This window comes from Dasypus novemcinctus, chromosome 3 (assembly GCF_030445035.2).
Source record: "Dasypus novemcinctus isolate mDasNov1 chromosome 3, mDasNov1.1.hap2, whole genome shotgun sequence".
NCBI classification, from domain to species: Eukaryota; Metazoa; Chordata; class Mammalia; order Cingulata; family Dasypodidae; genus Dasypus; species Dasypus novemcinctus.
The window spans coordinates 65,014,912-65,028,522 of NC_080675.1; the positions used below are offsets into that span (position 1 = coordinate 65,014,912).

General features: G+C 42.1%; 1 protein-coding gene across 1 annotated transcript in view; it reads left to right on the forward strand.

Moving 5' to 3' along the window:
• Positions 1-764: 764 nt before the first annotated feature.
• Positions 765-13,611, forward strand: part of MDGA2 (MAM domain containing glycosylphosphatidylinositol anchor 2) — a 1,021,793-nt gene continuing 1,008,946 nt past the window's right edge. The window contains exon 1 of the mRNA XM_004454777.4: positions 765-2,380. Within this exon, the coding sequence (XP_004454834.2) occupies positions 2,098-2,380 (283 nt within the window). The 5' untranslated portion in view covers positions 765-2,097. The remainder of the gene's footprint in view (positions 2,381-13,611) is intronic.

Here is a 13,611-nt window from a genome sequence, read left to right on the forward strand (position 1 = left end):
TCCATAGTACATATGAATGTACTTTTTAACCATTTTAATCACCTCCCTACCATATGCCATTTGAGTATTGAAGAATATATTCAACAAAGTAGATTACATTCAAAGAAGCGTTAAATATTGTGGTTACAGGAGAAGGAAAAAATCCCTCACAAACCACTACTAGGTTTTTCCTATTAATTTTTGGTAGAGTCTATGCAAATTAAAGATACGTTGGCTTTTCTAATCTTTTGTAACTATGAATTTCTTAAGCTCTTCAAACATCAGAGTTAACTCTGCCCCAATGAGAAACTCTGTCTTTCACAAAAGGGAAAAGATTTTCAAAGCAGTTAACTTTGGTAGAGACACTGCATGTAAAATAAACTAAGCTCTGAACTCCTAGCATTCTTTCCCCAGAACCTTCTTCGGCTGTGATAACCACTTTTCCATTTAAAAAGACAGAAATGGGGAAGAAACTACGTCGCTTCCAATTGCTATGGCCTGTTCTGCCCTCTAGTCAAGCAGAACGGATCCTGGAAGACCTTGGGCGGCTACAGGGGATACCGTGTCGTTTCATAAGCCCGAGCTTAAGGTGCAGCGGGCCCTTCGGGGTGCAAACCCAAGCAGCGGCATCGGAAATAAATAACCGGCACTCGCCGCCCCGGCGCTCTCAGCGAGCCCGGGGAGGGCCTCGAAGGGGGAGGCTGGAGGCCGGATGCCGCTGGCCTCTCGGAGCCTCTCGGCGATGTCCATGCTGACGAGCTCCTCGGCTGACACAGGAAAGCTGTGCGAAGGAGGAGCAGAGGAGGCAGAGGAGGCGCGGAGGAAGGCGGCAGAGCCGCGTACCAGGCTTTGACGTCGCCCGGTTGCGGCTAGCAGCTCGCGCTCTCAGCACGTAGCGCACAACGTGACCACACACAGCCTTCCTCCCCGGCAGCCCCGCCGCCCGTCCGCCTGCGCTCGGCGCTTCTCTCCTCCTCGGCTTCGCTTCCGCGGCGCGCATCTCAGCGCACACCCAGGGATTCCGGCCAGCGTCGAGCCCCCGGGCGCTCCGCCGCCCGGCCCGGCACCTCTGCCGCAGCTGCCCAGAGCTGGGGCCCGAGCGGTGACCACGCCAGCGGGTGCCCTCCGCAGGCGGCTGCTCCAGCGTTCACCTCTGCATGCCAGCACTACGTTAGTCCAGGCGGGGAACCCCTTCTGCGGCTCCCTCCTCTAAACTCCCGCCTGTCCCGACCGCCCGCACCCCCTCCACCTGGCGGGGGCGGCGCGGAAGCGAAGGGGACGCGCGCTGTGCCGGTGGGCACGCGTAGACGAGTGTGCGGGTCGGGTCTTTGCTTGGCATTCACCCTCTCTTCAAGTGGCGATGCCTGGACTCCGCTTTCAGCTCTCGGAATTGGTGCGGCCGGCCCGAGCCCCCTCCTCGCTGGCGGGGCGCTGAAGCCTATTTTGGATAGCGGTGGCGGCGGCGGCGCTGAGGCTGGTGCCCGAGCAAGCTCCAGACGCACACCCCGCTCCCTGTCGGTCCCTCTCCCCCTCCTTCTTCCCCTCCCCCCACCCCTCCACATCCTAGTCTCCCCCAGCCCCATTCCTCCTCTTCCTCCTCCTCCTCTTCCTCCTCTTCCCGCTCCGCTATGCGAGGCTGTTTCGTGTAACCGGATTGGCGTTGCAATGGCAACTGATGGAATGGGGGAAGGCAAGACAGCAGGGCTGGGGGTTCCGGACTGCGGTCGGGCCGGCCGCTGCCGCCTCCTGACGCTCCTCCGAGGACCTTCGCGAGTTACTTTGTAAAGGCGAGCTCAGGCGAGGAAGCCCCTGCGCGGTGCCCCGGGTCAGAGGCCACTTCCTGCTCCCGGGCTGCCAAAACCAGGCTCGCACCGCACGGCACCCCCGGCCCCCTGCCCGCGCCCGCTGCCGGCCGAACGCGCCGCCGCTGTCGCCGCTGCGGGGACTCGAGCCCGCTTTTCTGAAGAACACTTCGCCTCCCGGCTCCCCTTCTCATCACCGCCCCCCCTGCTCCTCCCCGGCGTCTGCGATTTTCCGAGGCGCCCGGTGCGAGTGCGGCGTGAGTGTGAGTGTGTATGTGCAGTGTATTGTGCAGTGAGAGTGGCTGCGTGTGTGTGCATGAGTGTGGGGTGTGTGAGGCTCCTGCGCTCCGCTCGCAGCCGCCGCCGCCGGAGAAGGACTGACGGACGGCGCTTCCTCTTTCCGCGAGCGGTTCTCCGGCACCTCGGCTCGGCCCCGGCGCGAGTGGAGCGCGCCGGGTTGGCCGCCCGCCTCCGGAAGATCCCGCTGCGTCCCCCCTGGGCTGGATATGTTCATGTTCACGTGAAGATGGATTTAGTGTACGGTCTCGTGTGGCTGCTGACAGTCCTGCTGGAGGGGATCTCTGGCCAAGGAGTGTACGGTGAGTGGAATCGCAGCGCTATCGTGACCTTGTGATTCTTAGGCAAGATAGGCTGGTGAGCGAAAATGCACGACTCTCGCCGTTACCGGGCCCCTCCTGGCGAGGCATTTGATTTACACTTCATCACGTTATTGGGAGCGATAAGGCGGCAGCGAGCGCGCTGCGGATTGGGCTGCGAGCCGCTCCCCCGGCGCCTCGGCTCCAGCTCGGAGTTGGGTTGAACCGGCAGCATCTCACTAGTGCGAACGAGTGGCTTTGCACTTGATTTATCCCCGCGGGGGACCCGAGCTCGAGCAGTCTTTGATTTAATAATGGTTTGGCTCCTTGCATGCCGCGATTTCAGTGTCGCGGCTTCCCCCGAAGGGAAGCTTCGAATGTGACCCCCAGTGAGTCTCCCCACCTCTCTCCGCCCCCGCCTCCTCCTCTTCTCCACCTTTTCCTTTTTTGTGTGTGACTGCCTACATGACTTGATTTTCCAGCTCAGGAAGTGGGGTGACAGTTGAGTTGCTTTCTGCACCAGCCGTTGCTATGAGCGCTGACTTAGGGAGGGAGAAATAACAGACAGGATTCTCGGTGCCAGACACAATCAAGGGACATGTTTGTGTGAATGGATGAGCAAATGCATGAATGAACGGACTGCGAAGTCCGCGCGTCTTGGCTTCGGGGCAGGACACCAGCTCTCTGCAACGAAAACACATTCTGGGCTCTCCTTCGGAAAATCCAGATCTGGGCCGGTTAGGAACGAGAGAAAGGCGAGCTAGTTAATTATGAGGTTTAAGTCCTCAAGAGCAAATCCAGGTTCTTTCGTCTGTCAACAGTTGGCACTCTTGACTCTCAGGACTGAAACACACACACACACACACACACACACATCTTGGGTGGGAGTGACTGATCTGTACATCTCCTGTGGCAAGCAGCCTGTGTCCTAAACAGATAATAACTTTTGTGTTCTCTAGGTATGGTAGGGGAGGTTAAGGTTAGGAGTGCAGTCCGTGAGGACCTAGCAGGCTAAGCCTCGCCTACAGCCCAGTAGGGACAGTGTCCAGAGGATGTGTGCTGAAAATCCAGCTCACAGCCCCTGGGGTTAGGACCCCAAAGCTGCAGAGCTTGATCACTGGCCAGGCTGCCCAGGGCCGAAGGGCATGAATGTTTGTTAAAGTGTAGGTGTTGTCCCTGCAGATCCTAGAATTGGCTGCAGGGTGGAGGGTAGGGATGAAAGGGGACCTTGAGTCCTCAAACTCTCTGAGAATGTAGAGTGCTCAGTGAGGGGGAGAGGTGTATTTGGAAGCGGATGCCAGGGATTGACCCAGACCTTACTCTTTCCAGTACCAGTCGCGTTCTCTTCAGGGCTGAGCATTAGGCAGCTCCGATCCCCTCTGTGCTCCATCTGCCACTCCCCTTTCATGTCTCCCTAGTTCTCTTCCTGAGTCTGGCCAAGAAACCTTCATTTCCCTCACCCCCCACCCTAAGCATCTTAATTTCTTCTCTCTCCCCAGCCCCACCTCTCAAATGAAAGAGAACTTGCTGGTGGTGGTAGTGAGTGTAGTGGTGTGTGTGAGGTGTCCAGTCTTCTGGCAGACCTCTGGGCTTGGCTGGTGACAGAAGGTGGGGTCTGAAGAGAGCAGGGGTTCTCTCAGTGTTCAAGTGACTCCTCTGCAGGACTTTGACTCTAGTGTTCTCTGAGCAGCTGAGAGAGGTGGAGATTCTGGGGACTGAGGGAGGTGGGAGACTGAGCCCCTCTCAAGGGGCTCCTCCTTAGGATGGAAGAGTTTGAATTTCTCTCATCCCATGTCCAAGACTTCATTGTTCTCCCACTGGTACAGATCATCTCAGCTTAAAAGAGTTGTTTTTAAAAAAAATGTTTGTATATGTGTGTGCAGACAATAATGAGAAGTGAGAAAAATTGGGGTGGGAAGATATTGCTGGGACTGCTGGGAATAGAAAGGCAGAGTTCCATTTTCATAATAACATTTTTGTCACTCAGTTTATTTGTCCTGACAGGTCTCTTATTGGGTAGTGGAAAAGGGTAAGATCTAGTAGACGATACAAGTGGAAAATAATTGCATTAAAATAATCCTAAGTCCATGTCAATTGATAATAAAGAAGGTGGTAATTCTTCTGCTGAGGTGGTTCCATCCTTGTAGTAATAGGTGGTAGTCTCTTTTATTTTGTTTTGTTTACATATTGATGTGATTATTTATCATGCAGTTGGGAATAGTATTGGTTTTGTATAAAAATTATTAATCTGCATCTCTGGTCATTATAAATGTCTTGACATTTAGATGGGTGATTATATGTCTGTATATACTTATATATACTATTGTTTTTTCTTTTACATATCACTGAAGGTAGATTCTCAATGTGAGGAGGGCCTGTAACCTGCAGTGTCAGCATTGCCTTGGATTTTGGTAGGAATGCAAATTCTGGGGCTCCTTCTCAGACTTTGTGAATCAGGGACTATGAGTGTGGGATCCAGCAGTCTGTGCTTTACCAACCCCTTCAGGTGGTGACTCAATGCAGAATCACTCTACGTGAGAACCACTCGCATAGACTTAAAATTGTACTGCTTTGACTTTGCAAATGATGATCTTTCTTAATCTAATGTAGTTTTATTTTTATTTGCTGAACATTTATGGGGAAGTGAACATGTTATTTTATATTATAAAGCATTCATCAATTACAACGGATGTAGACATAAGGTTTAGTTTTCATCCTTTTACATGAAGATCTTTGAAAACGATAATTTAAAAATCAGGTCAACCATAAAGAGAAACTCCAAAAGACCTAGATGAGAACTTTAATGACATAGATGTCTATATTCTTATATCCTTTTATTTGTTCAAGTAAGGACTATATATATATATATATTAGATATAAAACCATTTATACTACACAGAAAGCATTATTTCTTAATACTGTCTTTCAATAGCTAGATCCAAGAAGAAATGAAAGTTAATTTCTAGGTAACCTAGGCAAAACCACTTAATCGTAGCTGAAAATTATTTACATGATTTAGAACCATATCAGTGTAACTACTCCTACTTGATATAGCTAGACAATCCCTTTACTCCTCTGCTTCTTGGCTAGAAAACTCTGAGCATGGATCAGAATACATTTGCCAAGAACTTAATTTTCTCTGAAACATTAAAGCAAGCAGATAATAACTTTCACCAGAATTCCTTTGTTGATACCTGGGTGGATCTATATAAAAATATGAATATTAAATTTATATTCAGATTTTTTAATAAATGGGAAATATTTGTTTGAATGCATGGGTTATATTGTCTTCAGTTACTTTAACCTTCTTCCTGTTAGGGTTGATCAGTTTAGCAACATGTGCAGGACTTAAGTGTAAAAGTTTCTGCTATAGACCTAGGTATACATGCCCACTTATCTTGGAATATTGCTTAGCAAAACAACTGCATAGTACCTGACTTTTATATATGGTCTGGTGCTTGGGTAAGAAAGGTTATCTTTTAATTTATATCTAACTTTCTCCAAAAATTCTTATGTCATTTAAATAAAATAATTTAAAAACATAGCATTTGTCCCATATGTTGCTTAGTATTCCATATCAGATGACATTACAATAACATAAATTATTTGAAAACACTAATGAGAGAAAGATTGCAAAAACCTCTTCATATTAGAGCAGCAGCAACAATAACAAATATCATGTGGACTTGCCAATTCAACTATTTTAACTATTTTAATGTCTAAATATCTGATATGGTGGTATATGTTTATATATTTTTAAAATCCATCTCTATGACTTATAGATTTTGAAGTTATTTGTAGCAGTTTTTCCCAAAAAATACTCTTTGTATTTTAAAGTTATGATTGTGTGTGTGCGTGTGTGTATATATATATATTAAATTAAACATCACTGAAAACTAAAGTCTTTAAATGAGCAATGAACTGGTATCCATTTTTGGCATTATTTATTTTGTCATGCTCACATTGTAAATTAGGTTTAGAATAAGTGATTAGAATTAATAAATAGGATTAAGAGTTACCATGTTAACTCAAGCTATACTTATGCTTACTAAAATACCTGAAACTTAGTGTTCTTAAAGCCTTTTTTTAACTTCGAAAGTCTTGTCAGTCATTCTGTGGTAGTAAATTGTTTGGGGTGTTTGTGCTTTCTAGAGAGCCTGTTAATAATGAAATAATATTGAAAATCATACATACCCCCCTTATAAACTTTTTGATTGGCTTGGTTAAAAGGCAACATTGCTCCTTTGCAACATACTTTATTTTTATTTCTGGTTACTCATGCCCTTAATTTCCAATAAAAGATTATGGCTTCATTAGCACAGACCGATTTCTACTACGAGTGAAAAACAAAACAAATGTCCAAGCCTAACTGTTCTTTTTCAGTAGAAATAAACCAAACAATGACCTGTGTGCTAAAATAGTTAATGTACCTCGATAAATAGCTTCCAGGATGCACTAGAAGCCATAGAGTAAATTTATCAAATGCATGTGTAGGACAAATTAGCAAACTACTTGCTCAATCCATATATATGTGTGTTTATATATATAATATTTAAAGATAACACCCCGGAGCAGCAACTGGATGGGACTGACTTTCTGGTATTAAGACATAAGGGCCACAGGCAGGTATTTCAGGCTGATCTGGATGGAAAGGCTGAACCAAAAGGATAAGGATGCTATGGAAGGTTGGTTGGACATTACAACCAGTCCTAGAATATCACGCTCTGGTAACAAAGTTACGTCGAGGCAGCATAATGGCCTTGTAATGAAGTATAGCTTTTCATATATAGGATGTCAGCCTGTGGGAGGAAGATATGACTTCAATAAATGTTACTTCAAGCAAATCAGCCTGAAGCTCTTTTGTATAAGTTAGCTCTGACCTTCTGTCTTCCCATGCCTCGGCTTACCCTCCCCATCACAGACACCTCCTTACCTCATCCTACCTTGGCCGCCATCTCCAAGGAAAAGTAGGTGGGCTGCCAGTTGTATCTTCAGATTTTTTTTTACCCATTCTAGGTTGTCCTTGATTTCACTTTCAAAAAAGCTGATAATTTTATACAGTGTTACTTGATTACATCTTCTATATGTCCCTGGGGAAGCGTCTAAGGGGCTATTAAGTATTTCAGATTCAGCAGGTTATCCATCAAGCCTAAGGGATCATTTTATAGCGAATGAGTCAATGAAGGCACCAGAGTTCGGGAAATTAAGGGTCAGTAGCAAAGGTTCAGAGATGCAGCACTTCTGGTGAATAGATTTTATAAAGGGAATCCTAGAAAGGCATTTTCCATGATCTCAGTTTCTTGGCTTAATTTTATCAACTCTCTTTCTGATTCTCTTATTCATATTGTACCACTTATACCATTATTTTACTTTTTGTGTTATTAATGTGAACCATTGTCAGTTTTGTTAGTTTTTTTTTTTATTTTTTGAGAAGCAGGGTATAAACAAAATGTTCTGAGAGTGTGCTCTGTATTCTTTTAACACTTACTGTTTTAATGTGATTGGGATAGGGTTCATGGGGATGTGATTATAATAGCATGAGCCCTTGTGAGTTCACTTTGTCTTATTAAAGCAGGGTTAAGAAACATGGCTTTGAGCGGCTTTTAAAATATAGAGGTGATTCATCACTCATGTTCTCTGACCTCGCCCTAACGCTTTGGGAAGAGGCTTACAAGAGTTGTTTTCACAACTCATAACCCACAAAGGCAAAGCAAAATAGCCAGATACACCAGTATAGTCCTGGAGTGGAACTCTGGATCTTTTGCTCATTGGCAGCTGCAATTAATTAGGTAGTGTGCTGGAAGCACTGAGCTAAATTGAGAAAGGCCTTACTTATTCTCACTTTTGGAGATTTTGGAAGTACACAGTAAGTTTTATACTGAATGCATTTCAGGTATAAATTAGGTGAATGTTTTTAGCTGCATTATAATTGTCATTATCAGAAAAGTACCACAAATTGAAATTTCATTTCTTAGGTTCAGTGAATGTCAATGTAAATATATTACTTAGAGCAGACTGAATAAATGATTGCATTCACTGAAAACTGTCTATTTTTATTTTTCAAATCCAATTAATAATCTTTTGACCCTATAAAATTGTAAAGTTGTAAAGTGAGGAAAGCCTTTAAGATGTCAGATACTCATCCTATTCATTTATGACATAATGACTTTATGTTATGACTAGCAGATGGAGGTCTTTTCTAGAGAAAAAGAAATTGCATTACTCTATTTTTCCAGGGTCTAGCCACATTCCTGGGATAGATGTTTTCTTGTAACTTACTAAAATCCCTTATGATGCATTTTTGGAGCATGCACCTATTTATTTTCCATTTTATACCAGTACGATTCTATTTTTTTCCTTACTATACCACTTGCATTGATCCCAGGTTAGCTTTCCTCTATCAGTTTCTTTCTAGTATTCTAGGATGCTAGGTATTTTCTAATCTCATAATTAAAATATTACATTTTCTTTCTTGTTGATGTCATTAATTGAATTGAGTGAGCAAGATGATTTCTATTCCATAATCCATTTCATAAAATTCCCAGGAGTTTACAGTTACAGAAGAGCATTGTTACTGGGAATGTATTTTTGTGCTATTACATGTTTACTATAAGTTTATCAGCAGACAATTTGTGGTTGGATCAAAAGTAACAGGAATAGGAATTCCTATGCAACTTCCTGTCTTTAGTACCCAACTTCTACACCTTTGCTTAAAAATACGGGATATCCATTTCTTATAGTTCCCAGTCACATATATACCAAGGACTGCCGTGTAGTTAACAGGTGGGTTCAAGTATATGACATGTTACAATATCTGCACACTGTGTATTTCTTGTCTTAAAATGTCTAATGAAAATGGGGGAAATAAAAATAATTGAGTGATGCTATGGAAAGGGACACCTGTCTGCCTGCAAGATGAAGAGCTGGTTCACAGCTAGGCCTCCCAGAGTCCTAATAGAGAGCACAAAAGGCAACTGAGATCAGAAAGAGATGAGTAGGAAATAAGTTGCAAGCCATAAAAGGCATATGTCTATTAGAAAAATGTATCTGTCCTTTAAGTAACGGGAAAGCAGCAAAATAATATTTTTTTCTGAAGTAGCTAGAATGTACTTTGCTCAAGTGTTTCCAACAGAGGAGGAGAGAAAAATATCTGTTGTCTGGCTAAAGGATATCTTCAAAGAGATTTTATGGTCTCCTGAAAGACAAAATGAGGGGATATGAGGCTCTTAAATGTAGCCTGTGTTCACTGTGGGCCAGATTATCCTTTCTGCTGATTAATTGTGTGACTCAGGAGCATAAGGAAAGATTGGCATGGATTAAGCCTTGGGGAATCCTGTCTGTAACTTCAAAATGTCACTGTGAATTGGATCCATTCACTGATTCAGGTGGACTTTCTCTTGAGGTGAAGGAGGAAAGGATAAGAATAGAAAATACCTGAGGAAGACACCTTACTTTTTTGAAATTGTGACCAATGTAAATTCTACACAGGCTTTAGGCAGATTTAAGGTAATATCTGGCAACTTCTGTCAACAAATTCACGTTTAACTGCTGTGGGTTATTCACATAGCTATGTAGTAAGGGCTGTAAACTCAAAAGAGTTAATTTAATCGAGGAGATAAAGCAAAATGGAAAGACAGACAAAATAAAGTGAAGAGAAATACACAAATGATTATACCTTGATGAGAGAGAGATTAAAGTTGCTGTCATGGTTGGGGGAATCTTGAAAATGCTGAATGGGATGATGAGAGGAGCTTTTGAAATGAATTGGCATAATACAGGGGAAGGAGGAGGAAACGGCATTACTGCCGCATGGATTCCAGTTGTGGCAGTAGGGAAGCAGAAAGCAAAATAATCCTGTAAGGAGTGTTAGCAGGACAGTTATAGCTGATGCTACTGTGAGATACTGAGCCCTCCCCAAATCTGGACTAATTAGGGAAACTTTGAATTCACATTAAAGCTCATTTTGGAGTTAAACTTTTTTCAAAGCCTTTTAGAGTGCCTTCTACTTAGAAGCAGCAGACTGTGGATCCAGAATGAATTAAAACATCATGTTGTTCTTTACAAATGTGTAGCCGCTGAGATGAATGTATTACCTTTATGAAAAGAGAGGTATGTGCTTTCATTATTTATTTTTTTTATTTCTGCATGAGGCAGCATAATGTAGCTGAAAACTGTTGGGAAACCTGCACTTTCTTCTTGTTCAGCTGCTGTTTCACTGTGTGACATCAGATGAAATTATTACTCTCTCTAACCCTCAGTTTCCTCATCTAATAAACTCTTTTACAAGGGTGGACTGTATGACATAGAGGAGATATAAATAGCAGCAAGAATAATAAATTATGATTGCATTTTTATACCTGGGATAGAAGGGGAGACAGGAGACTTTTCCTATATCTTCTTTAGAAATTTTATATCATAATGTGACTGCCAAAATTTGGTTCTCAGAACTGAGTAAGGGGCTAGGAAGTAACAGCAAATAATTTTTTTTTCTAGTTGTGCCAGTCTTGCAGAAAGCAAATCAAGTAGTGTATTTTAAAATACCACATGTAAAATTATTATATATATGACAATTCTATGTGATACTGTGTCTTGTTTATGTACATGTAGTTGGTATTGCTTCTTGGATTGTCCTTCCTCTTGTGAGTCTTACAACCTTGGAATTTCTCCCATTGCTCCTAAATGGTGAGCAGTTGGATGGGGGCAGGCATTGAGATCCCCATCATTTGAGAGCCCTAGGAAATATTAGTATAACCTAAACCTTATGGTTATGTGTAAATATATTTTCAAATAAGTATATGTATGTGTTTTTTCTAAGAAGCAAGAATATTCTCAATATCCTACATTTTCAAGGCTAACTGAAAAATAATAGTAAATAAACATAACCCATTCAAATAAAAAGTGAGAGAAATAATTGTATGAATACTTGTAATTTACAGCATAAAAATAAAAGAGAAAATTAGAGTAAATCATTAAATGGGACTGTCACAAATTCAGCATGATATGTCTTCTAATTTTGGTCCCAAAGTGACCAAAATTGTTGTTTCTTAACTACTTACTTAATCATTAAGAAAAAGAAATCTTTAAATTAGAATTTTCCAAAAGGCTGCATCCTTACTCAACAATAATATTAAACCTTAACAGCCATATTCATAAAAAAACATTTTTATACATAATGAATTTTAATTGTCCTTGGAAAACACTTATTTTCTATTTTGTGAGGGTGAAAGGGAGTGTACTTCTATCATCCCTATGCATATAACTGCTAGATGGTACATTTACTTAATTAGCTTAGTCATTTGACATCAGATTATTAGCCTTGATATTGGTTGGGAATGATGGGTGAGGTATTTTTCTAAATATGAAGTTGATCTAAATATGAAGTTGTTGAGGAGAATTTTCTTATTAGGTGTAATGAACAATATTGACATTGCTAAGCAGTCACCCTAGTATATCACATAATATATTCCAGAATATACATACATATAGCTGTCATGTAGTTTTGAAGTGATGGTTAATCTTACCTCAGTGTCTCAGGATTAGTGAAGTTGTAAAGAAGTGGTAGAGTCAATGTCTTTATCCTGTTTCTGAACTTCTTGTGGGTTTTTATTTGTTTTTGTGACTTACTCTGTACTATTATTGTGATTCTCCCCTGTCCTCTGATTCATGTAAATTTTTCATTTTGGTTCATGTTTAACATCTGTTCCCTTTCCTTGTACCAAGGCTACTTTATTAATTTTAAAGAGTTTTCACGCTCAGTCCACAATTTCAAAGCCTAATCTTTGATCAGTTTTTAAAAACTTTAAAGAGTTTTAGATTAAAGAAAAGTTACATAAAAATACAGGGGTTACCATATACCCCACCCGCTCCCATGCTCACATTTTCCCTTATTAATAACATCTTATATTAGTGTGGTACATTTGTTACAATTGATGAACAAATATTGAAACATTGTTACTTAACCATGATCTGTAGTTTACATTATGGATTATACTTTGCACCTTACAATTTTATGTTTTGACAAAATGTATAATGGCCTGTATCCATCATTGCAATATCATGCAGAATAATTCCAATATCCTAAAATGCCCCAAGTTCCACCTAGTCTTCCTTTCCCCTCTTCCAGGAATCTCTGGTGACCATTATCTTTATATCAATGTTGGAAGTGTTTCTGTTACTACAATAATAATAAGTCTACTTTGGTCCATGGTTGCATTCCTCCCTTATATTTGTTCATTCCTCGATTTTTAAGATTTTGGGATGGTGTTGTCTGCTCTGCCTCAGACTGAGAAAGGGCTTAGATCTTATGGGGCAGATGGAAGGAACTGTTTTGCTTGCAGTTGTAGATACTTTCCTTTTTTGGATGGGGGTTGTCCATCATCATTTTGTTAATTTTCCTGGGCGAGTCAAGTGAACTGGAGAGTAGGTATTGGCTGTAACTCTGCTGAGATTCAGGGTTCAGAGACTGGCATATGAACAGCCGAATCTCTGGGACATATATTTAAAGGGTATAATGCTAAGTTCACATATAAGGGGTAGAAGACTCATGTGTAGGGAAATTACAAATGAGTCTAACTCTGTTACAGTGGGGAAATGGGTTATCATATATTCCAAGGTAAGGCCCACCAACAGGGTGCTGATTTCATGGGGTTGTGTGCCTTGCCTCTCTCTTTGGCCATTTTGTTCTTGCATTGTCCTGTATAGATTTATCTAAATATAATTCCCTAAGGAGATGCAGTTCTCTTTCATTATGACCATTGCCCTCTACAGTATAAGCTACAAAATTACACTACCACTGAAGGCTGGAGTTTAGAAACTTTCCAGTCTTTATGTGAAAAAAGAGTAACAACTAGGTGGACTGCGGGCTGAAGAGTAAGCCTCCTTGTTACTCAAAGGCAACTTATTGGGGGGAGAGTATGGGCCATGATGTGGACCATTGACCATGAGGTGCAGAGGTGCCCAAAGATGTACTTACCAAATGCAATGGATGTGTCCTGATGATGGGAACGAGTGTTGCAGGGAGGGGGAGAGGTGGGGTGGGGGGGGTGGGGTTGAATGGGACCTCATATATATATTTTTAATGTAATATTATTACAAAGTCAATATAAAAAAAAAATAAAAAAACAAAGGCAACTTATTCTCTGATTATTTCCTGTGCCTCACTGTCAAACATCCCTCCAACTGCAACAGCTGGAGTTGAACGTGGCCTTTTTCCTTCTCCTGTGAATTTCCTGTTG